This window comes from Ascaphus truei, chromosome 22 (genome assembly GCF_040206685.1).
Source record: "Ascaphus truei isolate aAscTru1 chromosome 22, aAscTru1.hap1, whole genome shotgun sequence".
Taxonomy (NCBI): domain Eukaryota; kingdom Metazoa; phylum Chordata; class Amphibia; order Anura; family Ascaphidae; genus Ascaphus; species Ascaphus truei.
In genome coordinates, this window is record NC_134504.1 from 1,499,564 (window position 1) to 1,526,645 (window position 27,082).

The following is a 27,082-nucleotide window of genomic DNA, read 5'->3' on the forward strand; positions in this document are numbered from 1 at the left end:
ATATATATCTTATACTATATTAGTGAAAGCACTGTATGTTTGCCTGCCTGGATGTCCGGTGTCCCTAGCGGCAATCTCATTGGTCCCTTGGGCCGCCCGCCCCCGCACACCTCTCATTGGCCTCACACACTCACACCACCCCCTTGGCCCGCCCCTGAGGCGGAGTGACGGGCCAAAGGTCCACAAAAAAAAAAAAAAAAAAAAAAACACACACACCCCCACCCCCACCCCCACCCCCACCCCCACCCCCACCCCCAACCCCAAGCTCACACACACCTCACCCCCCCCCAAGCTTACCCCCCCCCCAAGCTCACACACCCCCCCCAAGCTCACACCCCCCCCCCCCCAAGCTCACACCCCGGCGCCGCTACAGTCAGCGGGGGAGCGGAGCGAGCGCCCGGGACACACGCGGGGGAGCGGCCACAACACGCTGCCTCCCGCCTCACATCCACGTGGGAGCGGCCGGATGGGTGAGGCAGCATACCCACGGGCCTCGCCGCACGCTCCTCGGCACCGGCTCACCTCTCCCACCCCCCTCACAGCAAAGACCAGCCTACCCGGCGCCGCCTGCAACGCTCCTCGGCACCGCCGCCTCACCTCGAGCCGGAGGGCAGCGGGGGGGCTCCCGCCCTCCCGCCCTGCAGGAGGCCTCACCTCGAGCGGGGGGGCTCCCGCCCTGCAGGAGGCCTCACCTCGAGCCGGAGGGCAGCGGGGGGGCTCCCGCCCTGCAGGAGGCCTCACCTCGAGCCGGAGGGCAGCGGGGGGGCTCCCGCCCTGCAGGAGGCTTCACCTCGAGCCGGTGGGCAGCGGGGGGCTCCCGCCCTGCAGGAGGCTTCACCTCGAGCCGGTGGGCAGCGGGGGGGCTCCCGCCCTGCAGGAGGCCTCACCTCGAGCCGGAGGGCAGCGGGGGGGCTCCCGCCCTGCAGGAGGCCTCACCTCGAGCCGGAGGCAGCGGGGGGGCTCCCGCCCTGCAGGAGGCCTCACCTCGAGCCGGAGGGCAGTGGGGGGGCTCCCGCCCTGCCGGGGGGGCTCCCGCCCTGCAGGAGGCCTCACCTCGAGGAACATGCTGCCGACTGCAAGGTAAGCAGCTCTCCCCCCACACCCCCCCATTCCTTCATTGCCAGCCTCAACCCTCCATACACACACACACACACTATATATATATATATATATATATATATATATATATATATATATATATATATATACATACACATACACAGAGACACACACACACAGAGACCACACACACACACACATGTAGGCGCACACACACACATGTAGGCACACACACACACACACACACACACACACACACACACATGTAGGCACACACACACGTCCACAGACACACACATGTAGACACACACACACATGTAGACAGACACACACACACGTAGACAGACACACACGCACACACACACACACACACCTATACAGACACACGTATACACACACACACGTATACACACAGGCACACGTAGACACACAGACACACGTAGACACAAAGAAACACGTAGACACACAGACACACGTAGACACACAGACACACCTATACACACACACACACACACACACCTATACACACACACACACACACCTATACACACAGACACACACCTATACACACACACACACACGTATACACACAGACACACACGTATACACACAGACACACACGTTTACACACACACACACGTATACACACACACACACACACACACACGTAGACACACACACACGTACAAACACACACGTACAAACACACACGTAGACACACGTGTACACACACAGACGTAGACACACACACAGACGTAGACACACACACACACGTATACGCACACACACGTAGACACACATACACACGTATACGCACACACACGTATACACACACACACGTAGACACACACACACGTAGACACACACGTAGACACACACACACGTATACACACGCACGTAGACACACACACATGTACACGTAGACACACACACACATGTACACGTAGACACGTACACACACACACATGTACACGTATACTCACACACATGTACACGTACACACACACATGGCGACATACACACACGCACATGTACACACACACACACGTACACACACACACACATGTATACATACACATAATGTATACACACACACATGTATACACACACACATGTATACACACACATGTATACACACAAATGTACACACACACATGTATACACACACACACACATACTATGTATACACACAAACATGTATACACACGTGTATACACACGTGTATACACATGTGTATATACACATGTGTATACACACACATGGAGACATACACACACGCACATGTACACATACTGTATACACACACACATGTATACACACACACACACACGTGTATACACACACATGTATACACACACGTATACACACACACAAACATGTATACACACACACAAACATGTATACACACACACAAATGTATACACACACAAATGTACACACACACACATGTACACACACACACACACACATACTATGTATACACACAAACATGTATAGACACACACAAACATGTATACACACATGTGTATACACATGTGTATACACACACGTACACATGTATACACACACACACAATATATACATACACACAATGTCTACACACACATGTGTATACACGTCTATACACACATGTGTATACACACACATGTGTATACACACACATGTGTATACACACACGTATACACACACACGTACACACACACACACACACACACACACGTACACATGTATACACACACACACACACATACAATGTATACACACAAACATGTATACACACACACAAACATGTATACACACACACGTGTATACACACACACGTGTGTATACACACACACGTATACACACACACACTATCCCCAGCAAAACCACATCAGCACACCGCTATCCCATGCCCCCCCAGCACACTGGCATTCTCGGCTCCCCGCCATTCCCAGCCCCCATCAACACCATCAGCACCCACACATCGGCACCTTTGCACCTCCCCCATCGGCACACCCACATCCGCACCCCCACATCCGCACCCCCACATCAGCACCAAACCCTCCAAAATCAGCACACCGATACAATCACCATCAGTACAGCCACAGCAGCACTACCACCGCACATGGGCCGCGTTGACCACTCCTCACCCAAATGCCACACCCACACCACAAACATCCCGGGCAACGCCGGGGCTCTCAGCTAGTTTATAATAATGCACAACCATATTTCTGCTTTCCCCTGCTATTTATTTAGCACATTTTTATATTATATAAACAAGCCCCAAGGTCAGGTCAGGAATGACAATGAGGAATGTCCAATTAATGTCTTCATTTTTTATTTAATTTTAATTAATGTCAATAAATTATTTATATAATTTTCTGTGTGTGTGTGTGTCTCTGTGTGTGTGTGTGTCTCTGTGTGTGTGTCTCTGTGTGTGTGTGTGTCTCTCTCCCTCCCTCCCTGTCACCTCCCTCCCTCCCTGTCACCTCCCTCCCTCCCTCCCTCCCTCCCTCCCTCCCTCCCTCCCTCCCTCCCTGTCACCTCCCTCCCTCCCTCCCTGTCACCTCCCTCCCTCCCTCCCTCCCTCCCTCCCTGTCACCTCCCTCCCTCCCTCCCTCCCTGTCACCTCCCTCCCTCCCTCCCTCCCTGTCACCTCCCTCCCTCCCTCCCTGTCACCTCCCTCCCTGTCACCTCCCTCCCTCCCTGTCACCTCCCTCCCTCCCTCCCTCCCTGTCACCTCCCTCCCTGTCACCTCCCTCCCTCCCTGTCACCTCCCTCCCTCCCTGTCACCTCCCTCCCTCCCTGTCACCTCCCTCCCTCCCTCCCTGTCACCTCCCTCCCTCCCTCCCTGTCACCTCCCTCCCTCCCTCCCTGTCACCTCCCTCCCTCCCTGTCACCTCCCTCCCTCCCTCCCTGTCACCTCCCTCCCTCCCTGTCACCTCCCTCCCTCCCTCCCTCCCTGTCACCTCCCTCCCTGTCACCTCCCTCCCTCCCTCCCTGTCACCTCCCTCCCTCCCTCCGGTCACCTCCCTCCCTCCCTCCCTGTCACCTCCCTCCCTCCCTCCCTGTCACCTCCCTCCCTCACTGTCACCTCCCTCCCTCCCTCCCTGTCACCTCCCTCCCTCCCACCTCCCTCCCTCCCTGTCACCTCCCTCCCTCCGTCACCTCAGTGGTCAGTGGTGTAGTAGCCCAGTCCTGGGTATGTTGGCGTGTGCTGGTGCCAGTACAGAGTGGGCGCTCGCATTGTACTAACTGCCGCAGACCTGTTCTTCGGTACCACGGTTTTATAGCGGGTGAGGGTCCCCTCCGACAGCACTTTAACTCTCTGCTCCTGCTGCCACGTGCACACTCAGAATCCTCAACCACGCCTGGTTGCCCACAGGTCCACGCAGATCTAACTCAAGGGGCGCCTCTCCCTCTCAGTCCCGCCTCTTCCACAGCTGTTATTATTGGCTGCATCTCATGTCCATCCCAGTCACATGTTCAGAGCACATTGGAGTGAAACCTGCCAGGGGGCAGTGTGAGTGTGAGTGCGTGTGCGTGTGTAAGCTCATCACACAGGGGGCAGTATGTGTGTGAACCAATCACACAGGAGTATATATATATATATATAAACACTCACATTTTAATGGGGGGCAGTGTGTGTGTGTGTGTGTGTGTGTGTGTGTGTGTGTGTGTGTGTGTGTGTGTGTGTGTGTGTGTGTGTGTGTGTGTGTGTGTGTGTGTGTCGGTTAACACAAAGTAAAACTGAGAACGTTTTATAAAGTTTTTTTTTTTTTTTTTTTTTATTCAAAAAAATGGAATTGCAGATTTTTGGCACAAAAAGGGCTTAAAAATATTTTACACAATTTAACTTTCAGTGAACAACATAGAAAATACAAATAGTTTTTTTGTTAGTTTTTTTTTTTTAACACAAAGACCCAATTGATATAAAATGAACATTTTTATATGTGCAAGAAAATGCAAGCCAGCAGTTAATAAATCCTCTCTAACCAAAATGCATTTTCAAGCGAACAGGCTTAAATATATATATAGTTTGCTTAATTAAGGCACTATTTTTTGGTATTACCTTAAGTGCCAGCAGGGCCTGCAATGCACTGCATGTCCTTCTGGCATTGAAAGGGTAAAAGGCACATACCCAGAATACGCAACACACGTTCCCAATTAAATGAATACTATAACGTTGAATAAATTCTCCTTTTTTTCCCCTCACAAACATTTCTTAAATATTAAATAACTGAAAGATCTTGTTTATATCAGCAGTAAATGTACTGCCCCTCGTTATGTAAATGAGCATTGTGTAACGAGACGTGTCGGACCCGGAGAAGATATTTTGAGTGTGAGCTGCGAGCGCGATTACGCAGCAGGTTACCCAGCGAAACTTTATAATAAGATGCGTCAAATTCTGCGTTCGGGTGGGAAATTGTAACTTTTTAGAAGTTTTTTAAAAACTCTTTCCAACCCTGTCCTGTTTGTTACAACCCGTTAGAACACCTGTTCCTATCTTGTAAGGGGCGGGGGAGCGGTGAAGGGGAGGGGAGCGGTGAAGGGGAGGGGAGGGGAGCGGTGAAGGGGAGGGGATGGGTGAAGGGGCGGGGGTGGGGTGAAGGGGCGGGGGAGCGGTGAAGGGGAGGGGTGGGGTAAAGGGGAGGGGGAGCGGTGGAGGGGTGGGGGGAGCGGTGGAGGGGAGGGGGGCGGTGAAGGGGAGGGGGGGGAAACCCCTGTTCCTATCTTGTAAGGGGAGGGGGTGGAGGAGTCTAAACAAAAATAGTTCTACTTTAAATATATGGGAGGTGATTCCAACCACGGAATCGAGACAGGAGGATCCTCATCTTAGGGCAGAGAGTGTCAGAGAGAGAGAGAGTGTCAGAGAGAGAGAGAGTGTCAGAGAGAGAGTGTCAGAGAGAGAGAGAGAGAGAGAGTGTCAGAGAGAGAGAGAGTGTCAGAGAGAGAGAGAGAGAGTGTCAGAGAGAGAGTGTCAGAGAGAGAGAGTGTCAGAGAGAGAGAGTGTCAGAGAGAGAGAGTCAGAGAGAGAGAGTCAGAGAGAGAGTGTCAGAGAGAGAGAGAGAGTGTCAGAGAGAGAGTGTCAGAGAGAGAGAGAGAGTGTCAGAGAGAGAGAGTGTCAGAGAGAGAGAGTGTCAGAGAGAGAGTGTGAGAGAGAGTCAGTCAAAGAGAGAGAGAGAGTGTCAGAGAGAGAGAAAGAAAGTGTCAGAGAGAGAGAGAGAGAAAGTGTCAGAGAGAAAGTGTCAGAGAGAGAGAGAAAGTGTCAGAGAGAGAGAAAGTGTCAGAGAGAGTGAAAGTGTCAGAGAGAGTGAAAGTGTCAGAGAGAGTGAAAGTGTCAGAGAGAGTGAAAGTGTCAGAGAGAGTGAAAGTGTCAGAGAGAGTGAAAGTGTCAGAGAGAGAGAGAAAGTGTCAGAGAGAGAGAGAGAAAGTGTCAGAGAGAGAGAGAGAAAGTGTCAGAGAGAGAGAGAGAGAAAGTGTCAGAGAGAGAGAGAGAGAGAGAGAGAGAGAGAGAAAGTGTCAGAGAGAGAGAAAGTATCAGAGAGAGAGAGAGAGAGAAAGTGTCAGAGAGAGAGAGAAAGTGTCAGAGAGAGAGAGAGAGAGAGAGAAAGTGTCAGAGAGAGAGAGAAAGTATCAGAGAGAGAGAGAGAAAGTGGCAGAGAGAGAGAGAGAAAGTGGCAGAGAGAGAGAGAGAAAGTGTCAGAGAGAGAGAGAAAGTGTCAGAGAGAGAGAGAGAGAGAGAGAGAAAGTGTCAGAGAGAGAGAGAGAGAGAGAGAGAGAGAAAAAGTGGCATAGAGAGAGTCAGATGGGAAGTTTGCAAAAACCCTGCTCATGTTACTTTTCTTGAATAGATAGTGGCGCACGTTTAGTAAGCGACGCCACGTCATACAATAGCACCCGTCGCAGGAAGACACCTTACAGCTAATTTGTTTGAATAGGCCACAGGGTGTCTTTGGGCAATATTTACTAAGGGGTGCTAAGTTATATCTGTTATACAGAAGGATGACCAATTAACAGATGAGGGATAAATTGGAGATCTAGATCAATAATATGTGAGTCGGTAACATTATAAGAGACTGTACAGGACATGGGACCTTTCACTCGCCGCATCATCCCGGTATCACGCGTTTCCACGGCTGGGATTGTGATGGAACGACAACTTACCAATGGCCATTATACCTTCTTTTATTTATATACAAAGCAACCCCAAAGGCGTTCTTATTAATTAGCAAGGGATTTGTGTTAATACAGTCTCATTATTCTATCTCTGCACTATTCTTTTCAATAAAGGGACAAAGCCGGACATCATATTATTATTTATTACAATAAACTCTCCCTTTACGATCCGTGTCGGGTTTTGTCCCTTTATTGAAAAGAATACAGTAGTGCCTTCCTGCACTCGAGCAGAGTATCATTACTCTTTAATGTTACTGTGACCTGTGCGTGGCAGATATATCTTTATTTGTATTTTTTATTATTAGTCTTTATTTCCGTGCTCCTCTCTTCCAAAGGGTTAAAGGCATATCATCCATACCTCCGCTTGGAAACCTCTGAACCCTTATTTCAGGAGTGGTCAACTCCAGTCCTCATGGGTCACCAACAGGTCAGGTTTTAAGGATATCCCTGCTTCAGCACAGGTGGCTGAGTCAATGACCGTGCCACTGATTGAGGCACCTGTGCTAAAGAAAGGATATTCTGAAAACCTGACCTGTTGGTGGTCCTTCAGGGGTGGCGTTGGCCTCCCCTGGAAACAGTAGGGTCTCTCATGGTCTTACTTCCTGGAGCTTGTTGGTTCAAGAACATATTTGCCGGCATTGGCCAGGCACTTGTGCAAAGTAAAATATCCACTAGGGAAGTTGTAACGGCCGTTACGGTTTTATCAATTGTACATTTATTGTGGGTTGTGCGATCTTTGTGCGATCTTTGTGCTATCTTTTAGTGGACCAGCAGGAGATCGGACTATGATATACAGCACTTTCACACCTCACAGGTCTCTTCTTCAAATGTTCTTGTAAAGAAGAAACCAGAGGTTTGGCAAGCTCTGTACACATGAAGAAGAGACCTGAGAGATTTGGGAAGCTCTCTACACCTGAAGAAGAGACCTGTGAGGTTTTGGAAGCTCTGTACACCTGAAGAGATCTGTGAGGTTTTGCAGGTTTGGGAAAATTACAAATTAAATGACCTATTTATTGTGGTCAATATTTCAGTCCATAGTGGGACCTCTCTTAGGGTGTGTACTTCATTTAAGCATGTCTGATTTGGGGCCATATTTATTGAGCTATGCTATTCCATAAAACCCCTTCTAGTGCTAAATGACCCCTTTGAGGCATAAGATGTCTTATTGACTAGCACCATTTAGTAAATATGGGCCTCTATGACTTATGACAGTATTTTTAATTGGACATATTGGTGTGTATATCTAGAAAGGATTCTTCCTGCACGTACAAATCATGGACAAAGGTTAAAGCAGCTATCACCCCTAATCGTGTGTGTTTAAATATTATTTATTTGTTCCTTCTTCTGGTCTCTCTGGGAATCATTAAAAGAATTTGGTCCTGAGCGGGCACAACGACTATCCTGACTTTCAAAGGTTTCAATCCTACTGCTTATAAACAATTGTTTTTGGGATTGACACTATGGTTGATGTTCTGTCTCCCAGAATCCTCTGCCCGTCTTATTCTTAGTGTTAGTGTTGATTGGCTCTGGCAAGTGAGGGCACGGACTTCACCAGACGGGAACTAAAGCTTCAGTTGATGCAGTCAGCCATATTGTTCTAACCCAAGCAGCAGGAATTTTTGGCGACTTCCTCCTGCTTAGAGAGGGTGTTTGCATCTTTTCTCCCGCACAAGGGTTATTGCCGCATTAAACCAAGATACAAAGGGACATGCATAACTGCAAATTAACCCCTTCGCTGGAAGGTGAACGCTATGTTGACATAAAGTGCTACGTAGGATCTGCATGGAATGGCTTCTAAGTTATTCTCTTAAAAATAAAACTTTAGACAAACGGTGGTTGTTTTCTACATTAGCAGTGCACAGTGAACACAATTTGTACAATAGAAAAATGGTGCTTTCAAATATTATTATAAACATCTACTCCTATCTATATACAGCATGCAATAATGTCATGGTTTGAAACGGTGAACATCCTTTTTCTTTGGTATAAACTCTTAACAGTTCTAAAAAAATAAAAAAAAAACACAAATCTTTCAAAAAGTACCCAAAATAAGAAGATATACACAGTGTAAATGTTACAACAGGGTGGAGATTTGTTACTTTCTACATTTCACCTTCTCCTTAATGTTTCAATATTAAACAGTCAAAAAAGTTAGTGTTTCTTCCAGTAGCATAAATACAATCCTATCCATATAGATATCAACCCTTAAAAAGGTTATGAGGAATGATGTCTGAAAAAATTGGTTCAGTAGGGGAATTGACGTAAATATTTAATATATTGCACACAAGTTTTTAAATGTGTGTTAACACACACACACACACATATACTGTGTGTATACTTGTGTTTTTAACACACTCACACAGATGTTTGTATAGATATATACATACACACAGTGTGCGTATATATACACAAAATATATATATCACACACATATACTGTATGTCTATATACACATACAGTGTGCGTATATATCTATACAAACATTGTGTGTGTAACACAGTGTATATATAACATTTATTGGTTGTGTACAGTATTTTAGAAGCAATAGAGCAGTTGCATGTTTCATGCAAAATTCCAGGTTGAAAAAGTCTGTAAGACGGAAACTTATCCAAAAATTTGAATTTCTTTTAAACAAGATTAAAAAATATATATATTTGTAAAAATAGTTTTCTGTTTTGTGCAGTGATCCTTTAAGCAGTGCAATACCTAGAACACAAAAGGCCCTCACACCAATATATACATATATACACGTACACGCTAGGCGGAAAATAAACAGCACCGGATTTACAAAAGAAATCTATAAATCCGATGACTTTTTCTATAGGATTTTTTGCAGCCTTATGGGGCGGTTTCTCTTTCCAAGTCTCTCTATTGCAAAACGGGGCCATAAAGTGGTACAAAAACAGCGCCCAGTTTAGCGAGGAGAAGTCCTGCGGCTTCCTATGGCATTTATTCATTCAATCTGGTGCAGTTTCATACCCCTGTTTGGTAACAAGGTGTAAACCCCCCCTACATGCTTAGAAACAAAGCTAGCATCATTATAATGAGTCTTGAGTTGGGATTTGGGAACAGATGTAACAGTTGGCTGGATATCCTATGCCAGGGGCGGCCAACTTCAGTCGTCAAGGGCCACCAACAGGTCAGGTTTTCAGGATATCCCTGTTTAAGCACAGGTGGCTCAGTTGAAGACAGCCACTTCAGCACAGGTTGCTCAATCAGTGGCTCAGTCTTTGACTGAGCCACTGATTGGGGGCAACTGTTCTGAAGCAGGGATAGCCTGAAAACCTGTCCTGTTGGTGGCCCTTGAGGCCTGGAGTTGGCCTCCCGTGCCTAATGCACAATCATTATCTCAGCAGTTACGCCAAAGGTGCATTTGTATGTTTGCTGCATGCGATTCCTCCCTTGTTCTTGGTACGGAACGTATCCATAGCAAATATACTCATCTAAACCGCTTTCTCCCAAGCGTTTCTCTGAAGATCTGTGTGAGGAGATTGCATCTTGTGAAGTTGATGTACAGTAGTTTAGTGACTTGCTGGACTACACCCCGGGATACAGGTCTCCCCCAATCCTACCACACAGCTGTGAACATCTGCAATGTGGTAGGATAATGGGATAATGTCCCAGAGATGACTGCATCAATGCGTCCGACATACAATTACAAAGCGCTCTGCATGGCGTATACTAATACAAGTACCATTATTGCGATTTGATTTGACAGGGCTGTTTGAAGTTGGAAGATGAAGTGTATTGGAGAAGAAAAACCTTGAACTCTGCTGAGATGTTTCATGTAAGAACACGTGGACACAGTATATAGTAAAAATACAGACATCTCATTGAGTACACACTTTGCTAACTTTAAAGTGTGTAAGAAAATGGTAACACCTGTATCCAAGTGAATTTATTTAGTATGTTTTTTTGTCTTCTGGCAAAATCTTTTCGTTTTTGTATAAAATATACAGTATTTGAAGCCTCTCTGGCAGGAAAGAGGTTAATTTTACTTTGGTATTTTAAATATTACATTTATGGATCTAACTACTGAGACATACTGAATTCCAGCGGTTACAAATGTATTTTATGCCTTTGGTTTATGTTAGCGATACTGTATATTGTTGCTTATAAGATTAAATATATCTGCCCTTTGCTTATTAAATTACTGTATTAAAGGAATTGCGTAGAAATAGCTGTTAGCCCAGGTTTGAAATTGCAGGGTAAATGAGTATTTCAGTATTAGGTAATAACTTTTTTTTTATTTGGACTAACTGATATTATGAGACACGTTTTTTCGGGAGCTCTCCCTCTCCTTCAGTATCGCTGACCTGAGGAAGAGGAGAGCGAGCCCTCGGAATCTTGTCTTATAATATCAATTGTTAGTCCAAATGAGAAGGATACCACGTAACACTGAAATACTAATTAACTGTGTATTCAACGATAGATTTTGGTCTTGTCATTTGGGATAGAGGCAGTTTAGAACGTAGTGCGCTGTAAAACCTTTAAATGCCCCATGTAGGGACACGTTGAGCAGATGACTGTGATACAAGGAGCTTTTTGATCTTTTGTTCCCCCTTAGTGATAAGATATTGGGATTTGTGAGCACCCGATATCTGCCATTAGTGCAATTTAGTCCTACACAGGATTATACGTGTATCTCCTGTACAGCCACAAGGGAACTATAGAAGTCCATCTCCTGATTATTAAGGCGGCCCCACTAAAATTGGTCTTCATGGTGTGTTTTGGCTTTGGGGCTCCAGCTGCTTGTAATGGGCATTTGAAAACGATCGATTTGCAAAGGGCTTGAAATACATTTTGGACTCGCGTGGCTGATTCAAACATATCATTTCTAGACCTACATTTCCAAAGACCTCAACAAACACAACAGAACCATGGACCCAATAAACTTTTGAATAGTTTTAAGTGGCAAATTCATATTGTGAAATAATCCGTCTTCTATCACCGGTTACTGATCATAGTTTTTTTTGATGGTAGAGTCTTAACATTTTGCATTCAGCGATACCGATTAAATATGAGAGTTGGTATTTCTTGCATTCTGAATTTGGCATATTGCATTGATATCTATAGAACCTGAAGTCTTTCATGCTGTCCATTACATTACCATTGCTCTAGATGCAGATCCATGGCAGTGTTTAAGTTCAGATCGGTAACATCTAAGAAATCTGTGTTGAAGATACTGGGACCGGTAGTGGTGAGTGATCCCAAACCAGAGGCTGAGCTTGGCGGTGTCAAATCCAGCCATTCCATGGTTTCCCAAGGGGACTCCGTGAAACTCAAATGTTGTAGGGCAGTGCTTTCTGAAGATGAGGGAGACATCTGGGTCTCCATGGCTGAAAGAGCAGTGTCTAAGATTTCTTGGGAGGGTAGATGTTCCTTGGTTGCTTTTCCTGGAAATCCATCCATAACGCCTTCATAGTTGGACTCCTCATTTCCAATTTTTAGAAGAGCCATTTCACCGGGTGCCCCCATAGGACTGTGGGAATTCAGTAAGACTTCAAGGTGACTGTCGTTGTTTGAGCAGTGGTCATATGGAAGGTGAGCATTGGAAGTTGGGGCGTTGGAGTTTCCAGGAGGGACACTCATTGGATGTAGCTTCTGGACACAGGGTCGCTCCTCTTTGGCATTTGCTGGCATTTCTGGTGTAACGTAAAACAGAAATGAAATGTTTCCTTAGCCGGCATAGCATAGTGACAGTTCAATTGCAGTCTATGACATCAAATAGAATAGTGTATTGCTGAGTTGTGATGTATGTATGTATGTATGTATGTATGTACTTAGTTAAGTTATGGTGGGTAAAAAAAGTGACAAAAATCCTCCACAGCAAAGCATATAGCAAATTGAAATATTACTGTATGCTCATTTGCATGTCTTAGACAGGTCTGCAACCCCGCCTTTCCCCATTATCGCCCAGCACACAGCACTTCCACTGCATGTCATTTCCCAGAATCCCTTGCTGCAGTGGAAGTGCTGTGTGCTGGGCGATAATGGGGAAAGGCGGGGTTGCAGACCTGTCTAAGACATGCAAATGAGCATACAGTAATATTTCAATTCGTATATATATATATATATATATATATATATATATATATATATATATATATACACACACACACACACACATGTATTGTATTATATTTCCCCTGTAGCACTAATAAGGTTAAAGCTCAATGAGGCCGCACTTATAGTGCCGGCGACGCGACGGTCAGGCGATGGTCGCTGGAGAATCAAATGGAAATGACTTCCAGCGATCGCGACCAATCCGTGCGCTTATAGTAAGCGTGACGACGCGACGTCGCTGTCGCCGACACTATAAGCACAGCCTTAGAAACAAGAAAATACCAGTTTCTAATGATATACAGATGTAGCAGACTTCATTGTTCCCGCTGATAACACAACGTTTCTCGTTAGTGATCCCATACACCCTATATGCACTGACCCCTTGCAGACGCCCTTACCAGAGCACCCTCCTCCTGCCTCTGTAAGTTCTCCATAGTTACCACTTAGATTGTAAGCTCTTCGGGGCAGGGACTCCAAGTCCTTTTGTTACTTTTATGTATGAAGCACTTATTCCCATTGTGTTATATTATTATGTCACATTAGTCTCTCTTAGACCATATTCAATATGCTATGAGGCGCTCTTGTCAAAGAACTGGGGGTTTAAGCTTCCAGATAAGGAGAAGACAGCATATCTACAGCATATTAGATAGGTGCACCAGCCTCCTAGCACCGGCTTTTTTTATTACATTAATATTTTTGAAGCTCGATACATAGCCTCCCCTTAAAGACAAAGGCAGGAACCTTAATTGTCCTCTTACCTCCACTTTCAATAAGAACATCAAGGAGTTCATCCATTTGCTGACTTCTTGTAATTTGCTGCAAAATAAACATATTACATTAAAGAATTGTGTCTGGAAGCATGTTTTTTTCTTAGGGCTGCTTGTCCGTAGGGAACCCCAGCAGGAGCGGCACGGTATAAGAAAACCAGCCTCCGATACCGTCATTGGATTCCATGGTGACACGAGAAGAAAGGCTTCTGGGCCTAGCTCTTCAAAGACAACTTTATTATTATTCCAGCCCAAGGAAAACCAGTGTTCTCTGAACTTTAATTGGGTGAATGCTTTATTTTCCATGCACTGGGTGTCTGTTCCTATCTGTGGGCCGAAATGTCAACAAACGGCTTTAAATCTAGGACTTCTAAAAAATATAACATAGACATCAAGAGAAAGGTGTGAGGCCCATCATTCCAGAAAGGCAAAATGGTGGTTTTATTACCTGTTTGACTGCATCCTCATAGGAGGGGGGCTGCTTGGAAACAGTGGAGGTTGCGTTAGAGAAATTCGGGCATGGAACTGAAAACTTTTGACCTGTCTGGGGAGTTGGTTGTATAAATGTCACCTGTATGGAAATACAAGTAAATATATGTATATTAATGAAAATAAAAAAAATCAACCCCCTTGTTACTGAGAAATATTCCCTCCACGTTGCTATTCTGCACAAGTGTTTTAAATAGAATTCTTGTTGGTTGCACCATATTTGTTTAATCCCAATGTTCGGATTTAACACACTCACCCTTGATATCGCCATATTTTGGAACGGTTTACATATTTATCTAAACTAAAGGGCCCATCTCTCTGCAGGTAACATCACCATGGCGATTTCCAATGAGGATCTCAGTCAGATGGGTTGCCATCTTTAAAAATCCCAATTATTCAAACATTATAGCACATACCCATAAATATATGAATAAAGTCCAGACAATGCGTTAAAGGCGATATATCAAGTAAAACGCAGATACTTCCAGTGTAAATACAAATATTATTTTTGTATAATACATTTCATTTTAGATTTGTAATATATGTTGAAGAAGTCTGAATGAAAAGATTAAATCTATATACACTAAAATCAATTATTCCTTGTCTCTAGTTACTTTTGAGAAAAGAAAAAAGGGGTTTCTTGGACGTCTCTGAATGTATTTCGTTTTGGTGTTTTACTCAGACACAGATCTTTAAATATTATGTTTAAATTGAGCGTGTGAAGTCAAAACTTACCAGATTCAAAGTCCAAAGCCAAATAAATCTAGTTTTGGCCAAACCAAAACATGAGCTTAATTCAGCGCTAAATTCAGTATATTACCAAAGTGCCGGCCCGTCATTTTTAAATGACATTTTCCCATTCAATAGGGTTTTTCGAAAACAGCGCAAGTGACCGCTTCAGAGTATATTGAATTTACCGTTAGTCTATATCAGGGCTGGTCAACTCCAATCCTCGAGGGCCACCAACAGGTCAGGTTTTTTTGAGGGTATCCCTGCTTCAAAGACTGAGCCACCGGTGCTGAAGTTGGGATATCCTGAAAACCTGACCTGTTGGGGGGGTCTTGAGGACTGGAGTTGGCCACCCCTTGTCTATACTGTATGTAGGGTTGCAAGGTGTCCGGTATTGAACCGGACTGTCCTGTATTTGGAAACTCTGTCCAGTAAAAAATGAGAGGTACTGTAATACTGGACATGTATGTGTCCAGTATTTTCCTCCCTGGACATAGTGACCTGACACACTGGTCACCATTGAGTCCAGTATTTTTGGAGAAGCCACCTGGCGACCATAACTGTATGTATAGATCATATTAATATTTTTTTCTAGTGCTGATAGTGTACATAGAGTGTCACAGGCGCAGTCACGCCCGGACCCAAAGAACTTATAATCTATCTTTGGTGTCCGAAGCGGAGAAATATGAAGGGAATTTCCCACGGTCACAAGGAGAATGGACTGGCCCAACGGAATTCCCCCACTTCAAAGCTAATGACATTACAACTAAGCTCCTTGTGTCACACAACTCAGAAGACGGTTATCCTACCTTACTGTGTATGTTTGGGCTCTTCGGCTGGGCGCCATCTTGGATACTCTCCTTGCTTTCCGATTGGTCAATGAAAGAGGACTGCAAGTTGTTCTGGGTCGGAGAGAAACCCACTGGGTTCCCCGTATTCTGTAATGTGGAATTACAGGGCATAATTCTTCCGTGTTCCTGTTTATTTGAGCCGATGCAGCGCAGTGTATATATAATGTTCCCAGTCCCAACTTGTGCATATTTAGCAAAGGATTTGGTTTCTAACAGGAAATGTGCAAAACATGGGAAATTTGACCTTTTTCAGTTGCGAAAAAAAAGCCTGCCTCTAAGTCAGAGTTTGCGAGCGGTTTTCCAAGCATTAAGTTGGCGTGCGTTGCAATTTTATTAAATATGCAAATTTGCTACATTTCTCAAATCTAAGACTAATTTGGCGACATTATTAGCCCTTTGAGACTCAGAGAAACGTTACGCGAGAGATCGGGGGAAATAGCGCTTAAAATGTTGCCACTGCATTTTGGCCAGTTTCGCACGTCTAACGTCTAACGCACGCATTTCTAACGCGCGCATTTCTAACGTGCGCATTTCTAACACATCTACATCAAGCGCACGCAATTCTAACGTGCGCATTTCTAACGCATCTATGCCTAACACGCATTTGTGACACATGGAAATGCATATCCATACAGAAGATATTGCAAGAATATCCTCTAAATGCTATCAATTTGAATCTCAGCAGTTGTGGCACACTACAGATGTAGGAAGACTGTCTCCGGTGTCGCAGTTGAGACGGTGTTTGCCGCGATCACGCTCTGAGGCGTCCATGCTTCCGAATTGGACCCAGTGTTGCGACCGCCGCACTCTCGGGACATCGGCACCGAAGACGGTAAGCATACACGTAGCTACGTCTGTACTCCACAACATGGGAAGCGGATGCTAAGATTCACTCAACTCCGTGAAATCGGCGATAATATTCTGCGTTACATTAAAAAATATATAACGCACAATATTTTTTCAGATTTAACACTGCGCTAAAAATGATATTTGGCCGATAACCGTGAATGAAGAAACTCGTCTGCAAATGAAGTTTTGGGGGTAATTCAACCTTAATTTCCTCAATAAAGAATCAATGTGCGAATATCTTGTATTTCTAGCATAGGTGTAATGGTATATAGGTATAAATGGGATTTATTACAAACAATAAACGCCGCGGCAGAGAACACCCCGACCCCTGGGGTGCCTGCGGCTTCAAATGCATTGCAAATGAATGACTACAACTACTAAAGGGTTAATGTATAACAAACACCCTACAAATAAATAAGCCAACCCAAAACACACATATACCACGAATAACCCCTCGGCAGCCCACGTGGCCAGCTAGTCATGGGTTACCACAAATTGCTACAAAGTGTTAATACAGTATATAATTACCACTAGACTAACCACCCCCCCCCCCCCCCGTGTATGCCAAAGAGGTTCGTAAGGTATAGCTTGGCAATGCCAAAAAAAGGGGTTAACCCCCCCCCCTCCCTCTCCCCGGGGCCCACGCCAGCTGTGGCGATTTGAGCTGTAAGTCATTCCCATAGAGGTGGGGTTGTTAAGTGTTATGGGTTGGAGGTGTGTGATGAGGGTAGGTACCCCTGAAAGGGTTGTAGGGCCACCCGAGGGGAGGGGGTTAGCCATATGGGCTAGTTTGGCATTGCTAAGCAACTCTTTACTAGCCTCTTTAGTATACAAGGGGTGGTAGTTATTTAGTGGAAGGTATATATTAGGAGTTATCGTATATATGATAACAAATAGTTACAAGTGTATTCAATGCACTTTCAGGGTCTATTCTAGGTTCACTGGTTTATATTTTTCCTGGTACATAGGCAAGATCAGCGTACTGTCGTCCCCAGGTAATACAAATCGGAAACCATTTTTGGCGCCAGCCCAATAAAGTCAAGTATCAGACTGTAGTGAATAGTACTGGCATAATTAATTAGTCGAAGTAAAAAGTCCATTATCAATGCTTTAACACGGGCAATGTGGCTTTAATAAATAGATTGATAAAAAAAATAAGTACGTATAACAATGGTAACCCAAATGTACCAATCCTTTAGTGAATCTAGATCACTATCAGGTCATTAAAAAGTGGTACTCTGCTGTGTGTGTGTATGTGTGTGTATGTATAATATATAATATATATAACATATATATAATACATAATACATATCTCTATATATCCACTGGATACAGGAGTGTTTGCTAGTTTTTACCCAGGGAGAGGAACGGCCATGTAACCTGGCCTATAAGTGAGCAGATCTTTCATCTACAGGGGTATAGAAGAGGATGCTATGGGGTTACTGTATGAAATAGGGAAATAAAACCTTTGATATGGTCTTTCCAGTGGACAGGAAACTTCACAGGCTACATATGGGCCAAGCCTACATATGGACCAAGCCTACATATGGGCCAAGCCTACATATGGGCCAAACCTACATACTGTATGGGCCAAGCCTACATATGGGCCAAGCCTACATATGGGCCAAGCCTACATATGGGCCAAGCCTACATATGTGCCAAACCTATATATGGGCCAAGCCTACATATGTGCCAAACCTACATATGGGCCAAGCCTACATATGGGTTAAAGGATCTTTATCTGCAATCAATTTATCGTTTTTTATGCTTCTACACTTGTCTGTTCCTTTACCTGTGATGTGCGGAGTCGATTGTTGTGTGGGGACACGCTGCGTCCGTCGCCTTGCGAGTGCGGGGATACCGGCAGAAGGTAGTGGTTATTGGGTGATGGAGGCAGACTGATATGCTGTGGACTGTTTGCAGTTCCAAGTGGTGAATGTTGGGGAGAACACTGTGGACTCAGAAAAGTTGAAGAAATGATGGAGTTCTGGCTGGATGACTCCATGCAGTGGCTGTTTACCAGGCAAGACATTGACTGTGCCCCACATGGACCTAATTTCTCTGTAGGGTTGCTTGTCTGTGTTTTCAAAGCCACTTGTTTTGTTGCGAATGGACAGCTAGATACAACATTTTCCTGTTTGATTGGTACCCCAAAAAAGAGTTGAGATGGAAGTTGCTTATCTTGAACTCCACAGCTTCCCTTGCGCTTTTGAAGTTGCATCCTTAACTCTTCCACTTGTCTTTGCTCTTGCTGAAGCTTCCATGTCAACTCATTAATGACCTTCTGCTTCTCCACCAACATTTTGTCTTTTTCTGCATCGATTCCTTCCAGTTCTGCTTGGTAGCTACTACTATTGATGCTGCTTATTAGACTTTCATCTGCACTTAGGTGAACAGGAGAAGGATGTAGGCCAAAAGGAGAAGACATTGGTCCATCGCTGAAGGTATCAGGCAAAGAGCCACTAACAGAGAGGTCAGACGATGCAGGAGATATAGGCGGAGTGGAACTGGTGCTACCAAACTGATAGAATCCATTTGATAACATGCCTGTTGAAGGATGTGTTTGGTAGCCTGACAGGGCATTGTTGGGTGTAACCGGGAATGTGACCGTTGTCATTTCACCAAATGTTGGCACTGCGTTGCCACCACAGTCCTGGAAAGGCCGTAAACGCTCCATCAGGGAAGTCTTCGTACCAGACACGGGCAAACCTCGTATTCTAAGCTGCTGTCTCAACTCGGAAACCTTAAATATATAGAGGTATATTAGGAAAAGACTGACAATCATTATTATCCACACCTTCTACATTATTGGCCTCTAACCCTTTGAGTGCCTAAGTGGGCCCACCACAAGGACATGACATGACCCCTCTGGCACTGGCGTTCACGTGATTTCTCCGCCACGGATGACGGAACGATAAAGGAGTTTTCCATGGGAGCTCAAAATGCGGCTTCCCTAGGGAGATGAGCGAGTAGATAATTAGGTAGCTACTACGCCATGCGCCCCCCCCCCCCCCCGGACTGCCAGACCCCAAGATCTAGTAGCCTTACTGTCCACGTGACCACGAGAAACTAAGTCTAAATCCCTGATTTGCAGTGGCGGTAACGGCCGAAGTACTCTGCAGCAACGATAGAAAGTGGTCACATGTTTGTAATCTTGAATCTTGTCGCGGTCACGGGGACAGTTAATATGGCTACATCTGCTGCTACAGCTAATGGCACCCAAAGGGTTAAAAGAGCCCAACTGATAGATCTTATTTGTATCTTGTGGAAAAATAATATTTGGAGTGTTCTTTGGATCCCTCAAATCAAATGTTTCTCAGTTAATTACTCCATGTTTGTGACTTTGACTAATGATGGCATTATAATAGCTTAAAGCAGAAAAACACGTGAAATTGTATGGGGTTTTTTTTTTTTAAATAAATCAGTTCTGTAGTATTAGAGAATAGTGACTTTTTAAAATTTATTTTTAATTTTAAATATACTGAGCATCCTTTGATTTCTTCTGCAGGTTTAGCACTTCCCCAGCAGTGCAAGATCTTTGTAACACTTTCCTGTTTGGGATCATTTGTTGCCAATGTTCCCAGCAGTTTGAGCTGCAAACTGTAACAATAGTCTGTTAATGTACCTTAGTAATATCAGGATACATTGTAGCTGTTGAGTTACACTGACTGAAGGATTAATTGAAACTGAAAGGCGGACATTATGTTCGGCGCACAATCAGGATTTTTCCAGATTTCTAACAGGAGCCCCAAACGATTGTCAGCGTAGGTAAAAATGTAGAATTAGACATTGTCACGTGCTTTAGATATTAAAAAAAAAGGAAATAAATAAAAGGGAGGGGGAATAGTACTGCGGCTTTAAAGCAGCAGTTCAAGTTGTGTTTTCCCCCCTTTAATATGAGCATCAATACAATCCACCCAATGATAAGTAATTAGCTAAGTTGCCAATTGAACGGCGAAGATTCGGTTCGGGGGTTCACTAAATGGCTGTCAGTGCAGCAGAAGAGGACCAAAGATGCAAAACTCCAAGGGGAAGATCATGTGACCAGGCAGTCACCAGGTACAATTAGTGCACTGTTAGAGAGGGGGCGGAGCTCAAAAAGGGGTGTGCCAGAGCCTAATTCAGTAGAGGAAGGGGATGTGACTTTGTAAATGGTTGCTATAGAAACAAAAAATGCTTGTTACATTATAATACATAAATAATGTAATTCAGAGTGGTTTAAAAAAAATGCTACAAGTATTTTCTCATTGTACAGAACTGATTTATTAAACACCACACATGTAGGATATTGCTCGGTCTGCAGCTTTAAAAGACACTGGAGAGGCGAATGTGTCAAAATTTGACCCAGGAATTCTTTGTGGTGTTTTGGCAAAGTTTTATTTGCGGTACAATATTGAATTGGGCGCAGGAATATTTGGGCGAATGTGAATAAACCCGCCGCCATATTCGCTTCCCCCTCTCTCATCGAATGCCACAACATTTAGAGAAATGTAAAAAAAAATAGAATGTTTTGATTTAATTGCGAACGTCCAGACTAATGACCCCTAATGCCGACATTCGTGTCTTCCGGGGGGGCGGGGGGGGGGCCATGCATGAATACATCGCACGTACAAATGTGTGAATATTCACACCTGCGAATAAACGCCATATTCACGGCAAAATTAATGGTCTGTGAATAATTCACACATCTCCAACAGAGACACAACTAAAATATCACTTTTGCTGCAGATTTATAGGCCTGTATTCAATAAAGCGTAAAGCCGCTTAACCATTCCAGAGAAGAGTTTCATCCCATTCACTTGAATAGCGATGATCTCTACTCTAGCTTTGGAAAGCAGCATCACAGTATCGTGAATGGAAGTGGAATAGGTTTTCTAATATCTTGGTCAATTAAAAGACTAACGGATAGCTGAAAAACACCTGCGGTCATTGGGATTGTATGGACAAACCAGGCAACAAGCGCCTGGATCGCAGCGAAATCCCCGTCTTCTTCAGGACTACATTGCGTTATGTAGATTCTCATTAAATCGAATTCAGTTTGATTTATTACTGTATTTTGCTGCTCTAACGAAGATTTCTACAATGCCTACGAAGTCACATTATGAAAGGCAGCTGGTGAGTCTCCACGCGTGCCCGGGAGTACTCTGAGATTGTAATCCTGCATTTCTAAGTACTGGAAGACACCGAATCCCACCGTGGGACGGGACACGAGTATACACATACAGGACCATACACATACAGGACCGGACTTCACCGAGCTCGCCGACTTTAGCAGGTGCAATCCATTCTGTGCTCGGTATCTCCTACTGTCCTGTTTCAGTTTGTATCCGTGGACACGCGATCATCTCCAGTACAGTATGTCCTAACTTACTTTCAGGTCATCCAGATTAGAAGGCAGCGGTCCGAGTTTCATGGAAGATATATTGGCTTGGCCGGAGAAAGTGGTCTTCACTGGAGACAGGGACGGGCTGTGGGCGGCGGTCTGGCTGGAATTCCGGCCCATTTGCTCACATGGCTGCCTTTAAAAATGCATCAAAAGGTCAGTTACCGAAATCCCTAAAAGCGTGTCGACTAAATAACCGTTATTCCTTCAGGTTTGTTTGGTTACAGGCGCAGAGATCCGATCCAAATGCCTGTAAGCCCCCCGTTAATCTGGGTGCTAGATCCGCGGGGTGTTTATAGGTGCAGCCAAACAACCGTTACTGAAATGGAAAGATGGGGAACACGTGGCCGTGTGGTGAATACTCCCCCGTTTCTCACCAGATTGCACGCGGGAAATATTATTGTCAATCCCTGTGTCTTCAAATAGGGCACTACTGGATGAGTACGCAGAGTAAAGGCCGAAGCAGAAATATAACGCCCGCGCACTGTTACTCGTGGTCAGTTGTGTTACTGGTGGTCAGTTGTGTTACTGGTGGTCAGTTGTGTTACTGGTGGTCAGTTGTTACTGGTGGTCAGTTGTGTTACTGGTGGTCAATCGTTTGTGTGGTCGCTACAATGTTGGTGCCCTAAGCCAGCAGTGTTAAACTCCAGTCCTCAAGAACCACCCCCCACCCCCAACATGTCAGGTTTTAAGGATATCCCTGCTTCAGCACAGGTGGCTCAGTGACTCAGTCTGACTGCACTACCTGTGCTGAAGCAGGGATATCCTTAAAACCTGACCTGTTGGGGGTTCTTGAGGACTGCAGTTGAGCGCCCCTGCCCTAAGCAAGGAAAGGGCACGGTTTTTATCAGCCGTGTGTACGTAACCTCAGTTTCCTGCAGCTCCTCTGTTCTCGATCTCTTTATCAGACCCCACACCCTATTTTTGCCTAAAGGAGGTCCATGCTTCAGATCGGACCCCCCCCCACACATGGATACACCTGCTGTCCTGTGTGTGTCACTCACTTGAGCTGCGGGTGGTGCATCCCCTGGTAGCTATAATGCTGCTGCTGCTGCTGGCTTAGGATTTGCAGCTGCAGGAACAGCTGCTGCTGCTGCAGGAGTCGGGCGTACGCTGAGTCCATGGGCGGCGGAGACTTCTCTGCCTTCTGGTCCGGAGGAATGTACTGGTGGTACTTCAGCTTTTTCACTTTGGGCTTGATATCTTTGGGTTTCTTGTGCCGGTTCTTGGTGTCCGCCGAGGATTTACACTGCCAATTACAAAGATGATTACAGATCAGTGAAATGGTTTTGCAGTAGTGAAGGAGTTAAATGATTTATCCCCCTCTCCAGAAGCCCGTATGAGTTTATCTGATAATGTACGTATCTTGCCCCTGAGCATATACTGCTGTTTTTGAAAAAATACATTTTAGTGTGTTAAAAATCCCTATTGTCGACTGTCTCTAGCATCTGAGGTTGCCATGGTTACAAAGTGAACTGGGCTGTGGGGAAAGCTCCATTTTAACCTCCCGTGCCCTTTTTTCAAATGCTTATATCTCTTGAACGGAGCATAAGATTTTACACACAAAAGCAGTGTGGCAAAGGGCAGAGAGAGATGGTGAGCAGCCATTTAAGGGTAAAGTGTTAATAATGAGGATGCATCTCCTCCATATAAGCAGAAAAGCACAGGCTCCCAATTTCTGCAGGATAAAAAGTGTGTAAGTATGGGTGGGCATGCATGTGCAAATCTAAGCTAAGTGTGTAAGTATGGGTGGGCATGCATGTGCAAATCTAAGCTAAGTGTGTAAGTATGGGTGGGCATGCATGTGCAAATCTAAGCTAAGTGTGTAAGTATGGGTGGGCATGCATGTGCAAATCTAAGCTAAGTGTGTAAGTATGGGTGGGCATGCATGTGCAAATCTAAGCTAAGTGTGTAAGTATGGGTGGGCATGCATGTGCAAATCTCAGCTAAGTGTGTAAGTATGGGTGGGCATGCATGTGCAAATCTAAGCTAAGTGTGTAAGTATGGGTGGGCATGCATTTGCAAATCTAAGCTAAGTGTGTAAGTATGGGTGGGCATGCATGTGCAAATCTAAGCTAAGTGTGTAAGTATGGGTGGGCATGCATGTGCAAATCTAAGCTAAGTGTGCCCAGTCAGATTACGTGTATCAGTGCATTTGTGCCGTTTTTTTTTTAAAGTATTAGGGATCAGCAGCTATAACTGGAAGAGGTCACCAATAACCACTTTGTGGCCAACATTGCTTTGCCCCTCAGCCATTTCTTGCCCCTCAGCCATTTTTTGCCCCTCAGCCATTTTTGCACCTCAGCCATTTTTTGCCCCTCAGCCATTTTTTGCCCCTCAGCCATTTTTTGCCCGGCCTGGCTCCACTATCTTGAAACACCCACTGACCACATTCTCTCTACGTTGGAAGCTTGCGGTGCCATTATGTCCAGTCCTATTATGAGGGGTCGGAGTTCAAGGACCCCGGGCCATGATAAATAAGTGCAGGCTCAGACAGACCCATTAGGTTTTAGGTGAAATCTCCATCAGAACCAGACTGGCCAAGCGTCCCAAACTGATCGGAGGACTCCCTGCGTACACATGCACACATGAAAGCCCAATAATAACTTGTGTGTGCGTTGTGGCCCTATAATGGTGCCTACAATGTGTCTCGCCCTATGGGACCCTGGGTATCCGGTCACAGCGGCCTGGTATGTGCGCTATGCAAGGAAAGCCGTTATATAGCCCAATGATGTCCAAATGAAACCCTCACAGTAACTCGCCTGTGCATAATCCCGGGGGGTCTGGTTAGGGACACTTTGTAGCCGGGTAACATATTGCTTGTTCCTACCTTCACTGCTCCTGGGACAGGCACATTGGGGGACAGCTGGCTCTCAGTATGCAGTGAACACGAGGGATTTGGGGCAGAGCTCACATCCTTTGCTTCATTATCAGAGCCGTGGGAACGATTCTAGAAGCATAAGAGCGCTTGCTATGAGTAATCCCAATAGTGTCACAACGGAATTAGACAAAGCTGTCGGCTATTTTTAGATCAGGAGTGATCAACCTTGGTCCTCAAGGGCCACCAACAGGTCAGGTTGTCAGGATATCCCTGCTTCAGCACAGGTGGTGCAGTCATAATGACTGAGCCACTGTTTGAGCCCTTGAGGACGAGAGTTGACCACCCCTGGTTTAGAAGGATCAGTGGCCGTTTTGCGACTCGGGGTGTAGGTAAAACGAGAGTCACCGCGAGAAAGCGCGGGAGCAACGTGGAAGATTTATGTAAAGGATTTATTTTCCGATTTCTTTATTCCAGTCACATAATTCAAAGCTTCTTGGTATAAACACAAGACTGTTCTATATATGGAGAAATATACTGCACATGCGTCAGTGTCTCCGAGGCACTTTGCCCTGGGCGAGTCACTGACCCATTTCGAGTGTGTGAATTGTTGCATGATCCAAAACCAGTCCTCACTTCCTACGTTAAATAAAACCTGCCGGGTACAACCTGTCCGGCTAACGATCTGTGCCGGCAACAATCACGTGTCTCTCATTCTACAATGCCGATGCGTCTTTAAAACGAAACAGCGTTTAACGGCAGATCAGAACCACTTGGTCCAATGGCCATTTTCTTATCCGCTGTAAAACTTCACACCCTAACAGAACCATGGCTTTCTTTTAGAAATATATATATATAAATAAAATTGTATGGCTACTAGAACTCTGCACTAGGAAGTCCGTAAAATATTTCATATAACAAAACAATATAAAACCCGGAGAGACAGGAAAAAGAATGAACGGATTCGGGAGCAGACCGAACTCTGACATCACAAGGGTGAAGAAATCAAAATGGCGGCGGGCTGGACATATCGCAAAAAGAAATTACCATCGTGGGACAAAGATGGTACCCGACTGGATTCCAACGGATGTCAAAAGACTAAGACGACGCCCAAAAGTAAGATGGGAGGAGGAAATGAGGAAATATATTGGAGCAGCGGGGAGAAGAGGCTGTAACCGCAGTACCTGGGAGGTCACGGGAAGGCTTCACCCCGCGGTGGAGGATGATATATATATATACTGTATACTATATATATATATATACTGTATACTGAGGCTCTATCCTATTTTGCTATTCTGACCTGGGAATTAATTAACTTGCTTTGGCTCCAAAGTAGACTGAAAGTAATATAATAATTCCAAATCTATTCTCCAGAAGCCCTTATTCATAACAAAATAATCTTCAGTAGCTCTTAGGTTAGGAAACCAACAAGACAATGGTTTCATCTATGCACTGTCTGGGAAATGACAAGGTCCCAAACATACCAGCTTTGCACAGACGGTGGTAACATAGGCAGCATGGACAGACTAGGACTGAGGACTCGGCAGGCGCCTGGCATTACAACTCAAGGGTAGATTTCATTTAATCAAAAAGCATATCTGGTAACTGGTTAAGAAAATCCCGCGAGGCTGCAGTTAATGACCTGCTCATTCTTCACTGAAGAAAGACAGTTTTCAGAAGGAAAGCGAGTAAGAAATGATTTTGGACGAACTAGTAGTGTTTTATTTAAAGGTACAATCCCCGAGAGCTGAGAAACCATTTGGTAAAGAATAGAGCATGGAGTATCTTCCAGCGCCAGAATGAGTGTTATTATGGCGCACAGCGCTGGGTACACATAGGCCTCCATCTTTCATGTGCTCTCACTGTAATGTTTGGACATTATTTCTTGTTTTTCACAACTGTTCATTAA

At 45.0% G+C, this 27,082-nt stretch overlaps 1 protein-coding gene and 1 long non-coding RNA gene across 6 annotated transcripts in view; both read right to left on the reverse strand.

Annotated features, from left to right (window-relative positions):
• LOC142472500 (uncharacterized) overlaps positions 1–4,421 on the reverse strand; it is a 37,706-nt gene extending 33,285 nt beyond the window's left edge. Inside the window, exon 1 of the long non-coding RNA XR_012789734.1 lies at positions 4,210–4,421. This is a non-coding gene — a long non-coding RNA (uncharacterized LOC142472500). The remainder of the gene's footprint in view (positions 1–4,209) is intronic.
• Positions 4,422–9,734: 5,313 nt separating this feature from the next.
• Positions 9,735–27,082, reverse strand: part of MYOCD (myocardin) — a 65,612-nt gene continuing 48,264 nt past the window's right edge. For 3 of the 5 annotated variants that reach the window (XM_075579628.1, XM_075579631.1, XM_075579627.1), the window contains 8 exons: positions 25,186–25,305; positions 23,360–23,604; positions 22,344–22,491; positions 18,765–19,715; positions 16,082–16,210; positions 14,503–14,625; positions 14,046–14,103; positions 9,735–12,866 (listed from right to left, as the gene is read on the reverse strand). In XM_075579628.1, coding sequence (XP_075435743.1) covers positions 12,328–12,866; positions 14,046–14,103; positions 14,503–14,625; positions 16,082–16,210; positions 18,765–19,715; positions 22,344–22,491; positions 23,360–23,604; positions 25,186–25,305 — 2,313 coding nt within the window. In that variant the 3' untranslated portion in view covers positions 9,735–12,327. The remainder of the gene's footprint in view (positions 12,867–14,045; positions 14,104–14,502; positions 14,626–16,081; positions 16,211–18,764; positions 19,716–22,343; positions 22,492–23,359; positions 23,605–25,185; positions 25,306–27,082) is intronic. The other 2 variants (XM_075579629.1, XM_075579630.1) reach the window with 2 other exon arrangements.